The sequence below is a fragment of the Trachypithecus francoisi genome, unplaced genomic scaffold (assembly GCF_009764315.1).
Source record: "Trachypithecus francoisi isolate TF-2019V2 unplaced genomic scaffold, Tfra_2.0 Lachesis_group18, whole genome shotgun sequence".
Taxonomy (NCBI): Eukaryota; Metazoa; Chordata; class Mammalia; order Primates; family Cercopithecidae; genus Trachypithecus; species Trachypithecus francoisi.
In genome coordinates, this window is record NW_022681463.1 from 12,473,898 (window position 1) to 12,485,889 (window position 11,992).

The window sequence follows — 11,992 nt, forward strand, 5'->3', positions numbered from 1 at the left end:
CAGCCTCAATACCAAACACACACACACACACAGCCTCAATACCAAACACACACACACACACAGCCTCAACACCAAACACATACACAGCCTCAACACCAACACACACACACACAGCCTCAACACCAAACACACACACACACACAGCCTCAACACCAAACACACACACAGCCTCAATACCAAACACACACACACACACAGCCTCAATACCAAACACACACACACACACACAGCCTCAACACCAAACACATACACACACAGCCTCAACACCAAACACACACACACAGCCTCAACACCAAACACACACACACACAGCCTCAACACCAAACACACACACACACAGCCTCAACACCAAACACACACACACAGCCTCAACACCAAACACACACACACACAGCCTCAACACCAAACACACACACAGAGCCTCAACACCACACACACACAGCCTCAACACCAAACACACACACACACAGCCTCAACACCAAACACACACACACACACACACACACACAAATATATGTATTCACCACACTGACTTTTAGAAAAAGGTATGAGAAGAGCAAATAAAAGCAGAAAATCCAGTCTTTTTTTACTGGAAGAACCAAAGGACAGAGTCCTGTGCAATCACCATCACTGAAAGTGAGGTGAGAGGGAACCCATAAAGAAGACAGCCACAGAGAAGAGGGGGCCCAAATTCTGCATTTAAATTTGGCCCAAATCTTGGACTGACCCCTGGACCATGCATGCAAGGAGCAAACCCAAGCAACACAGCTAAAGGAACTGAACTGAGATGGTTGGAGCTGTACCAAGGAGACAGAACTTAGTTTTAGTTCAACCAAATTAACTGCCTCCCAAAACCAAAAAAAAAATCGACACTTTGAAGGAATATACCAGAGTTGCCATAACATAATAGTCCCACTATCTAGGATACAATGAAATATTATAGAACATGTAAGGAAACTGAAAAATATGACTTATTCTCAAGAAAAAAGATAAGGCCTACTCTGAGATTAGCCAGATTTTGAAATTTGCAGATAAGACATTAAAGTAGATATTATGACTATGCATTATGACATAGATAAAATGCTCTTGTAATAAATGAAAAATATAGCAAATCTCAGATAAGAAATAGAAGCTATAAAAATGTAAATTCTAGAACTAAAATAAGTAGATGGAAAAATGTCTACCATGCAAACATAATCAAAATAAAGCTGAGGAGCTTTATTAATATCAAACAAAGTAACTTTCAGACAAGAAAAATTTCCAGGAATAATGAAACATATTTCATAATGATAAAAGGGTCAATTCAGGAAGAAGGCATAAATCTCATAAATGTGCATGAACTTAATAACAGAGCTTCAAATTACATTTTTTAAAAAATTAACAGAATTAAGTGCAGTGTAGGAGGTACCAGGAATCTGTCTCCCCACTTAGACAACTGCATTGGCAGAACCTGTCTGATGTAAATATTTTGGAATTCCAGAGTCTATTCAAAGGATTGCAACTTTCAGAGGAAGTCCTGAACAGTAAATGCAAATTTTGGTCAATTTCAGGACATAGCAAGGTACAAGTACCTATCCCCAAGTCCAGGCAACTGTGCATATGTTCCTGGAGAAGCTCCAGGCAGTTTGTGGGAACCATGGTGGGCAAAAAGGTCCATGTCCTACTAAAATTGGGAACCTGTGTTCTGATTGCTGACTGCTGCTTCTGATCTTGAAAGTACAGATACAGGGGGGCAGCCATTGTTGCAACTCTCCTTCCAGTGTTGCAAGCCCCTCCCACTACAACTGAAGCAACTTCCAGGGGACTTAAGGGGTGTGGTTTTTTTGTTCTATTTTTTTTTCTCTTCATTTTCCCTTTGGGGAGTCAGACATTTCAAAAACAGTATATTCAAAAGCAATCACTTACACAGTGAGATTTAGAAAATCACTGTACACACTCAGAGAAAGGCAGGGGCTTTTCCCTGAGAAGCCCTTAAATGTATACCTCAGGTTGATTACCAGCATAGAAACAGCCTATAGCCATCAAAAAACAAAAACTAAAATCAACAAACTCTGGGAAAGAGGGGTATTGATTTCCAGAGTTACTACATTATTAAATAACATTTGAATGTCTAGTTTCCAACAACAACAACAAAAAAATCACAAGAAACAGAATAAGGCCCATTCAAAGAAACAAAAAAATATATAAACCAACAGAAACCATCTCTGGAAAGACCAAATGGCAGATTTGCTAGACAGGACTTTAAAACCACTATCTTAAAGATGCTAAAAGAACTAAAGAAAGATGTGTGTATGAAGAACATGGAAATATCAATGAAGAGATAGAAAACTTAGAAGAAAACCAAAGAGAAATTATTGGGCTGAAAAATATAATAACTGAAATGAAAAACTCACTAGAGTGATTCAAAGGCAGATTGGAGCAGGCAGAAAAATTAGTGAACTTGAAGATGGGAAAACTGAAATAACTGAGTATGAGGAACAGAAAGAAAAAGGTCTGAAGAAAAGTGAACAGACCTTAAGGGACCTGGGGACACCATCAAGTGGACCAACCTATACATTGCAGAAGTTCCAGAAAGAGAAGACCCTGAAAAAGGGGTAAAGAGATTATCCAAACAAATAATGGCTAAAAACTTGCCAAATTTGATTTTAAAAAACATGAATGTAAACATCCAAAAAATTCAACAAATTCCAAGCAGGATGAACTTAGAAAGACCCAATATACGATACAATAAAATTGCAAGGCCGGGCTTGGTGGCTCACTCCTGTAATCCCAGCACTTTGGGAGGCTGAGACAGGCAGATCACCTGAGGTCAGGAGTTCGAGACCAGCCTGACCAACATGGAGAAACTCCATCTCTACTAAAAATAAAAAATTAGCCAGGCATGGTGGCACATGCCTGTAATCCCAGCTACTTGGGAGGCTGAGGCAGGAGAATCGCTTGAACCCGTAAGGTGGAGGTTGTGGTGAGCCAAGATCATGCCATTGCACTCTAACCTGGGCAACAAGAACAAAACTCTGCCTCAAATTTAAAAATTTAAAAATTGCAAAAAGACAAAGACAGTCTCTTAAAAAGCAACACAAGAGAAGCAACTCATCACATACAATGGACTGTTAATAAGAATATCAACAGATTTCTCATCAGAAACTTTGGAAGCCAGAAGGAAGTGGGCTGATATATTCAAAGTGTCGAAAGAAAAAAAATTCAAACAAGATTCCTAAATCCAGCAAAACTGTCCTTCAAAAGTGAAGAAGAAATTCAGACATTCCCAGACAAACAAAAAATGATGGAGTTTATTATCACTAGACTTGCCCTGTAAGGAATGCCAAAAGGATTCCTGTTGGTTGAAATCAAAGGACATTAGCTAGTACCTCAAAGCCACAGGAAGAAATAAATTTACCTCAGTGAAGGTAATACATGAACAATCACAAAAGCCAGTGTTATTTTGTTAATTTGCAACTCCAGTTTTTGTATGCTATATGATTTATAAGACTAATATGTTTTTGAAAAATTATTATTAGTTTAAAAGCTAGTAGTAGACCAGGAGCAGTGGCTCGTGCCTGTATTCCCAGCACTTTGGAAGGCCGGGCAGGAGGATTGCTTGAGACCAGCAGTTTAAGACCAGCCCTGGCAATATAGTGAGACTCTATCTCTACAAAAAATTTTAAAAAATTAGCCAGGTGTGGTGGTGTGCACCTGTAGTCCCACCTACTTAGGAGGTTGAAGTGGGAGGATTGCTTAAGCCTGGGAGGTCAAGGCTGCAGTAAGCCATAGTCGTGCTACTGCACTCCAGTCTGGGCAAGAGAGCAAGACCCTATTTCAAAACAAAAAAATAAAAATAAAAAAGCTATTATTATAATAACTTTGGTTTGTAGCTCCACATTTTCTTTTCCACATTATTTAAGAGATTAATACATAAAAATTATTAGTTTATGTTTTCAGACACACAATGTATAAAGATGTAATTTTATAACATCAGTAACTGAAAGTGGGTGGGGATTAAGCAGTATAGGAACAGAGTTTTTATATATAGATAACAAGTAGCAAAATGACAAAAGTCTCTCCTTATCAGTGATTACTTTAAATGTAAATGGATTAAATTCTCCACTCCAAATGCAGAGATTGGTAGAATGGGTTTAAAAAAATATGTTTTTGTATATGTGGGTTCACACACAAAAAAAGAAACAGAAAAAATTAGCTAACTATATGCTCTCTTTGAAACACTCACTTTAGATCTGGAGATACAAATAGGCTGAAAGTAAAAGGACTGAAATAAGTATCCAAAGCAAACAGCACCCAGAAGAGAGCAGGGGTAGCTATAAATAAACAAGTCATAAAAAGACAAACACTATATGATTTCACTTATATAAGGTACCTGGAATAGTCAAATTCACAGTGACAAAAAGTAAAATGGTGGTTTCGAGGGAGTGTGAGGAGAAGGAATGAGGATTTATTGTTTAATGGGTACAAAGTTTATTTTGTAAGATGAAAAGAGATTTGGAGATGAATGGTGATGATGGCTGCACAACAACGTAAATGGACTTAATGCCTCTAAACTGTACATGTAAAAATGGTTAAGATGGTAAATTTTCTGTTATTAAACATGTATTAGTTTTTTAAAAAGAAATTAAATGGAGAAAAGACAACTTCACAATCATAGTTGAAGATTTTTAACACCCTTCTTTCGGCAATTGGTAGAAAAGACACAAGTTAAGCAGAGACACAAAAGATGTGAATGACACTTTCAGACACTTTGACATAATTAATATTTATAGATACTCCCAATGACTGCAGAATGCACATTCTTTTCAAGTGCACATGGTACATTCACCAAGATAGACCATATGTTGGGTCATAAAACAAGTCTCAGTACATTTAAAAAGACTGAGAGCATATGCCCTCTGTCCACAATGGAACTAAACTAGAAATCAATATTTCGAAAAACTATTAATATCTAGAAATTAAACAGCATACATCTAAGTAATACATGTATCAAAGAATAAATTGCAAAGGAAATTAGAAAATATTTCAAATTAAATAATAATAATAAGCATATCAAATTTGTGGGCTGCAGCTACAGCAGTACTTAAAGACTAATTTGGGGTATTATATGCTTATGATAGAAAAGTCTAAAAACAATAATCTAAGCTTTCATCTTAAGAAGTCAGAAAATGAAGAACAAAGTAAACCCAAAGTAAGTCAGAGGAAGGATATAATAAAGAGCAGAAACCAATGAAATAGAAAACAAACAATTGAGAAAATTAACAAAGCTAAAGCTGGTTATTTGAAAAGATGAACAAAATTGATAAACTCCTAGCTAGACTGATCAGTTTTTAAAAAATAGAGAAAATAAATTAATTACCAGTGTTAGGATGCAAAAGGAGTTGTCAATAAAGATTCCTCCCAGCACTTTGGGAGGCCGAGACGGGCGGATCACGAGGTCAGGAGATCGAGACCATCCTGGCTAATACGGTGAAACCCTGTCTCTACTTAAAAATACAAAAAACTAGCCGGGCGACGAGGCGGGCGCCTGTAGTCCCAGCTACTGGGGAGGCTGAGGCAGGAGAATGGCGTAAACCCGGGAGGCGGAGCTTGCAGTGAGCTGAGATCCGGCCACTGCACTCCAGCCTGGGTGGCAGAGCAAGACTCCGTCTCAAAAAAAATAAATAAATAAATAAAGATTCCTTAGATGTTAGAGGGATAACATTAACTTTAAGCCCCCAAATTTGACAACTTAAATGACATGGACAAATTAAAATTTGTCAGAAATTAACAGAAATCAAGACAACTCCATAATTATACACAGAGATTTTAATATCTCTCTGAAAATCCTCAGAAAACAGGAGGAAAAAACACTTCCCAACTTTTCTTAGAAGATTTGCATAGCCCTAATTCCAGAACTGGACAAAGGCATTAGACAAAAAGAAAACTGCAGGCTCATTACTTACAAATTTAGACAAAAAAGCAAAATCCCCCTCCTACCTTTGAGAATTACAAATTTACATAACATTCTATGAAACAAGTTGATCTTGCAGATGAACAAGCAGAAGCATTAAGGTTTTACAAAATCATCAAAGAAGCCTAGAAGTAAAATACAAATTCTAGTTTGACCTGTTATTAACTTTGCAACTTCGGTCTAGAAATTTATCCCCTCTAAGCCTCGATTTCTTCACCTACAAATGTGGGTAGCAGTACCTGCCTCACAAAATTCCTGTATTACTTTGAATTCAAAAGAAAGAAGTATAAAGTATTTCTATCTGCCATAGGACCACCCCATTGCAACTGTGAAAGTTACGCACAACCTAGGTAAAGAGCATCCTCTTAAACTGAGCAGTATACAACCCACTCAGTGGTACATGGAGGCTTTGCTGGGTGCCTAAAAAATTTTAACAAAAAAAAAGCTAAAACATTATATAGTAGGAAAAAGAGATGTTTGGTCAGGAAATATGACTTCATGTGCCTATAAACTATGAAACAGTAGTAAGTTGTTCTAGCCATATTGTTAACCTTTTCTAAGCTATCATCTGTTTATCTATAATATTGTACAACATTCTTAGATTTTCAAAGCTTTCAAAATAATTTAATACAAAGGTTATGCTTGAAGTTTCCAGTGGAAACCCTGTAATGAACTACATGCCCTATGTCAAGGTTACTTTCCCAAAACTACAGTGACAGACAAGATGATAGCCATGTTCCTTATTTAGTATTATAAAAGGAAACTATGTGTAATGGCAAGATTAAACAAGACATAGTGTTTGTTTTCTCATTATTTTCACATATGAACCTCATGGCTCCCTCCTTACCTGTTTTGTATTTCGAATTTGTGGTCACTCCATCAAATTCAGATTTATCAATTTCCCATGCAAGAGGTAGCTTGCCCAGGCTGTTGGATAAGTTTTCCAAGCTATTTTCTTCATTGTAGATGATTTCCGACGTACTAGTCGGGATACCAATGTATCTTGATGAATTATTTCCAGCAGATATAGAGGTACTATCAGGGAGACAAGAAGAGCGGGATGGATTTGGAGTTTTATAGACTGAGGTCGCCTGGTTGAGGAAGGCATAGTCTGAACAGATGGCATAAATTTTTTCCCGAGTATGAGTCACTGGACAACTCCATGGATAATGACCATCTCCTTTGGGACCCAAGGGTGCTCCTGAGGCACTTGTGCAGAAAGATTTTACAGCACCTTGTAGATTCTCTTCAGGTGACTGTCTCTCAGATTTGTGCTCACCATTTCCAGAATCATTTGACCTTTCTGTTTCTGCAACGTTAGGCATTGAATGCAGTGTAAAATTTCTATTACTAGAAAGAACTTGCAACTCTTTCTTGATAAACAACTTTGACAACTGTTTACAGCATGCTATAAAAGCTTGAGAGTCACAAAATGAGCTCCTAAGAGAAAGGAAAAAGAATGATCAACAATCCACCAGATACACAAACAGCACTAAAAAGCACAGCAAGTTTTATGCATACATATGCCTTCATTCTATATTAAGTTTACAACTACTATATGACTGGAGTCATGATCACTATCTTATTTTTTAAATTAGTCTAAAATAATGCATGAAATTATTTTTAAATAATTAAAAAATAATTTAAAAGCTAATAGCCCCTTTTTTTTTTTCTTTTGAGATGGAATTTCACTCTTGTTGCCCAGGCTGGAGTGCAATGGTGCGATCTTGGCTCACTGCAACCTCCACCTCCCGGGTTCAAGTGTTTCTCCTGCCTCAGCCTGCCAAGTAGCTGGGATTACAGGCATGCGCCACCACACCCGGCTAATTTTGCATTTTTAGTAGAGATGGGATTTCTCCATCTTGGTCAGACTGTTCTCAAACTCCCGACCTCAAGTGATCCGCCCACCTCTGCCTCTCAAAGTGCTGGAATTACAGGCGTGAGCTACCATGTCCGACCAGCAAATAGCCCAAGTTTTAAAAATGGGCAAAGTATCTGAATAGTGTCTTCTTCAAAATCAGTATAGAAATTGCCAATAAGGCCAGGCGCAGTCACTCACACCTGTAATCCAGCACTTTGGGAGGCCAAGGCTGGCGGATCACTTGGGGTCAGGAGTTCAACACCAGCCTGGCCAAAATTGTGAAACCCCATCTCTTCTAAAAATACAAAAATTAGCCAGGCGTGGTGGCACGTGCCTGTAGTCCCAGCTACTAGGGAGGCTGAGACATGAGAATCGCTTGAACCTGGTAGGTAGAGTTTGCAGTGAGCTGAGATCGCGCCACTACACTCCAGCCTGGGCAACAGAGTGACACTCTGTCTCAAAAATAAAAATAAAAATAAAATAAAATAAAAGGCCAATAAGCACATAAAAAGATGCTTAGTATCAGCACATGAAAAGATGCTCGGTATCATTAGCCATCATAGAAATACAAATCAAAACAACAATGAGATAACACCTCACACCCACTAGAATGGCTATAATCAAAAAGGTAAGAAAAAGTGTTGGTGAGGATGTGGAGAAATCATAACCCTCATACACTGCTAGTGGAAATGTAAAACGGTCCAGTTGTTTGGAAAACAGTTCTTCCAACAATTAAACAGAGTTACCATATGGTCCAGCAATTTCATGCCTAGGTATATATCCATGACAGATGAAAATACATCTTCACACAAATGTTAATAGCAGCATTATTCATAATGACCAAAAAATGGAAACAACCCAAATGTCTATCAATTGATGAACATATAAATAAAATGTGGTATATCAATACAATGGAATATTGTTTGGCAATGAAAAGAAATGAAATGCTGACCCATGCTACAACATGGATGAACCCTAAAAACATTATAGTGAGTAAAAGAAGATGGTCACAAAGGATCAGATAATGTATTATTCTATTTATACAACATGTCCAGAACAGGCAAATCTATGGGGACAGAAGGTAGATTCATGGTTGCCTAGGGCTTGAGGTTTGGGGGTGGAGTTTCTTTTTGTAATAATAATATTCTATAAATGATTGTGGCAATGAACACACAACTTTGTAAATACACTAAAAGCCAATGAATTGCATAACTTAATGGGTAAACTATACAGTGTGTGAATTATACCTCCGTAAAGTTGTCTAAAAAATAATGCATTAGCAAGATTTTTTAAGTACATAGGCATAAAGGATACATAATGAATAATGACCACAGATTTAAATCAACAAAGAATACGGAAAGGAAATTTTTCAAAGATTCATCACCTGACAGAAAAACGGATCCAATCAAGGTGTCACTAACTTCTGATCAGTTTCAGGAAAAACTGAATTTCAAGTCTAAACTGATTCCTTTAGGGAAGAAAACAGAAAGCTTAAATAGCAACTGAGGGCATGCAAGGAAGCTGAAGATTTATACCAGAGGAAGTCCTTGGTGAATTGAACCATCCCAGGTCACGCAGCAGACAACCCCAGGCAGGTGCCCAGGCGGGGTATGTGGGTTTCTCAGGGCTCCAGCAACAGAGCATCAGTCGAGAGATTCAATCCACCCTGGGTGATCAGTTGGACTTTTACCAGTTAATATCTCTGCCCATTTGCTTACTTAAAAAATTAGAAATAAAAATAACTGTCATGGGTTACAAAAAAATAGTATCAAAACCATCACACAAATATTGAACAACAAAAGCCTATGAGTTAGGCTGCAAGAAATAGAAGATGATTCACGCAAGAGCCCCCTCGGTTATCCTGATCTGTGAGGAGAAACTAGCAAAGGTATTGCATGGCTTTCATGGAATTTAAGGAAACAGAGCTGCATAGTAGGACTCCACATGTGCTAGGCAAAATTCCATTTTCTTTACTTAAAAAATACTTTTAAAGCATGCTTTTTCTCTATTCAAACCTTCAGTTTTTAGGCCTGGTGTGGTGGCTCACGACTGTAATCCCAGCACTTTGGGAGGCTGAGGCGGGTGGCTCATTTGAGGTCAGGAGTTCGAGACTAGCCTGGCCAACATGGTAAAACCCCATCTCAACTGAAAATTTAAAAATTAGCCAGGCGGTAGTGACGTGTGCCTGTAATCCCAGCTACTCTGGAGGCTGAGGCAGGAGAATTGCTTGAGCCTGGAAGGCGGAGGTTGCGGTGAGCCAAGATTGCACCACTGCACTCCAGCCTGGGCGACCTGCACTCCATCCTGTCTCAAACAAAAACAAAAAGAAAAACCCTTCAGTTTTAAAATAATTTGTGCAGAGTTTATAGTTGTTTGCAGGAGGGTCAGTTGGATAGGAACATTACCACAAAAGGTGGAACCTCCCGTGGTTTCATTTGAAAACTTTCACTTTCTTTTGGTAAAAAAAAATCTTGGAGTAGGTGTAGTGGGTCCTCAGGTAGAAGTGCTGATGGTCTCTCCTTATTCATCTGGTGGTGCAATGATAATGGCAGAGGGAAGCTCAGTACCTGGCGTTGTTCCGACCAAACTCTTATCTTTTTGGAAGACAGAGTTGCTCTGATTCTTAGCATGTGTCCTAACAGCATTTTCTACTTCTCATCTGTGATCTTCATGCCTTTCTCTACATCAGTGTGGTGGACAGAGAGGTAGGTATTTGTGGTATTGGGGTCATAGGGGTGGGCTGTGGGAGGTGAGGAATGAAAGAGCATGTGGTCTGGGTGAGAAGCAATAGGCAAAGGTTATTGGAGTGAGTTTGGTGGGGAGACAGAAATGTTCCAGGCACTGCCCCTTTTATATCCTCATCTCAGACTTGGCTTCCACTTTCCCGGGGCTTCCTTCCTCACACTGAATGGAATTTTGCCTGTAGGACCAGCTCTCTGTGTGACAGTGTAAGGATCTGATTTGATTCGATTTGATTTTTTTGAGATGGAATCTCACCCTGTTGCCCAGGCTGTAGTGCAATGGCGGGATCTCAGCTCACTGCAACCTCTGCCTCCTAGGTTTAAGAGATTCTCCTGCCTCAGCCTCTGGAGTAGCTGGAATTACAGGCAGGTGCCACCATGCCTGGCTAATTTTTGTATTTTTAGTAGAGATGGGGTTTCACCATGTTGGCCAGGTGATCTGCCGGCCTCGGCCTCCCAAAGTGCTGGGATTACAGGCATGAGCCAGTGCGCCCAGCAGGGATTGTAAAAGTATGCTCATTTGGAACATATATAGAATAATCTTTTTTTTTTTTTTTTTTTTTTTTTTTTTTTAAGAAACTGGGTCTTGCCATGTTGCCTAGGCTGGTCTTGACCTCTTGGCCTCAAGCAATCCTCCCACCTCAGCCTCCCAAATTGCTGCCATTACAGGCACAAGCCACCATGCCCAGCCATGGAGAATATTCTTATCAAAAACATAGGCAAAGGGAAATGGCTGCATTTAAGCACAAAAGTTGGGGGTAAGCTTCTTGGAAGCTAAAGATAGAACACAGCACTCAATTAATAGAAAATGTAACAGTGTGGGCCAGGCACAGTGGCTCATACCTGTAATATCTGTGCTTTGGGGGGCTGAGGCGAAAGAATCGCTTGAGGCCAGGAGTTTGAGGCTGCACAGTGAGCTATGATCACACCACTGCACTCCAGCCTGGGCAACAAAGCAAGACTCTGTCTCAAAAAAAAGGAAAGAAAGACAGAAAAAAGTAACAGTCTGGTTTTATTTGTGTTTTTGGTTTGTTTGCTTTTAAATAATGGTCACTGAATAAGATGATCTCTTTGGTCGAAGTTTTAGCAAAAAAAAATGAAGATCATCAACATAAGGATGCATTTTATATTGACTGTCACTAAAATCCAAGGGCATGAAACATTCTCATTGGAAACTATATTTATGTAAATTTCTCTTTGAAAATGTAATATTCATAGATTTTATAAGTAAAACATTACAAAAAAATGCAAAGTACCAAAAGATATTACAGGAAAATGGAAATTACCCAAATCCCACGACCCAAACACTGCTAGTGTTTACTTTCTTTCCACACTGTCTCACGTCTATTTTCTCACTACAGTGAGAGCCCGAAGAGGCGAAGGGGGCTTCTATTATTGCATCCTCAGTGCTTTGCTCAGATTCTAGCTTTCTTAAAG

The 11,992-nt window shown here is 38.8% G+C and overlaps 1 protein-coding gene across 10 annotated transcripts in view; it reads right to left on the reverse strand.

Moving 5' to 3' along the window:
• Positions 1-11,992, reverse strand: part of BIVM (basic, immunoglobulin-like variable motif containing) — a 41,528-nt gene that overhangs the window by 26,288 nt on the left and 3,248 nt on the right. For 5 of the 10 annotated variants that reach the window (XM_033177315.1, XM_033177309.1, XM_033177312.1 and 2 more), the window contains exons 2-3: positions 9,199-9,282; positions 6,801-7,393 (exon numbers count right to left, since the gene is read on the reverse strand). In XM_033177315.1, the coding sequence (XP_033033206.1) occupies positions 6,801-7,278 (478 nt within the window). In that variant the 5' untranslated portion in view covers positions 7,279-7,393; positions 9,199-9,282. Of the gene's footprint in view, positions 1-6,800; positions 7,394-9,198; positions 9,283-9,349; positions 9,532-11,398; positions 11,427-11,992 lie in introns of those variants that run through there. The other 5 variants (XM_033177307.1, XM_033177306.1, XM_033177314.1 and 2 more) reach the window with 3 other exon arrangements.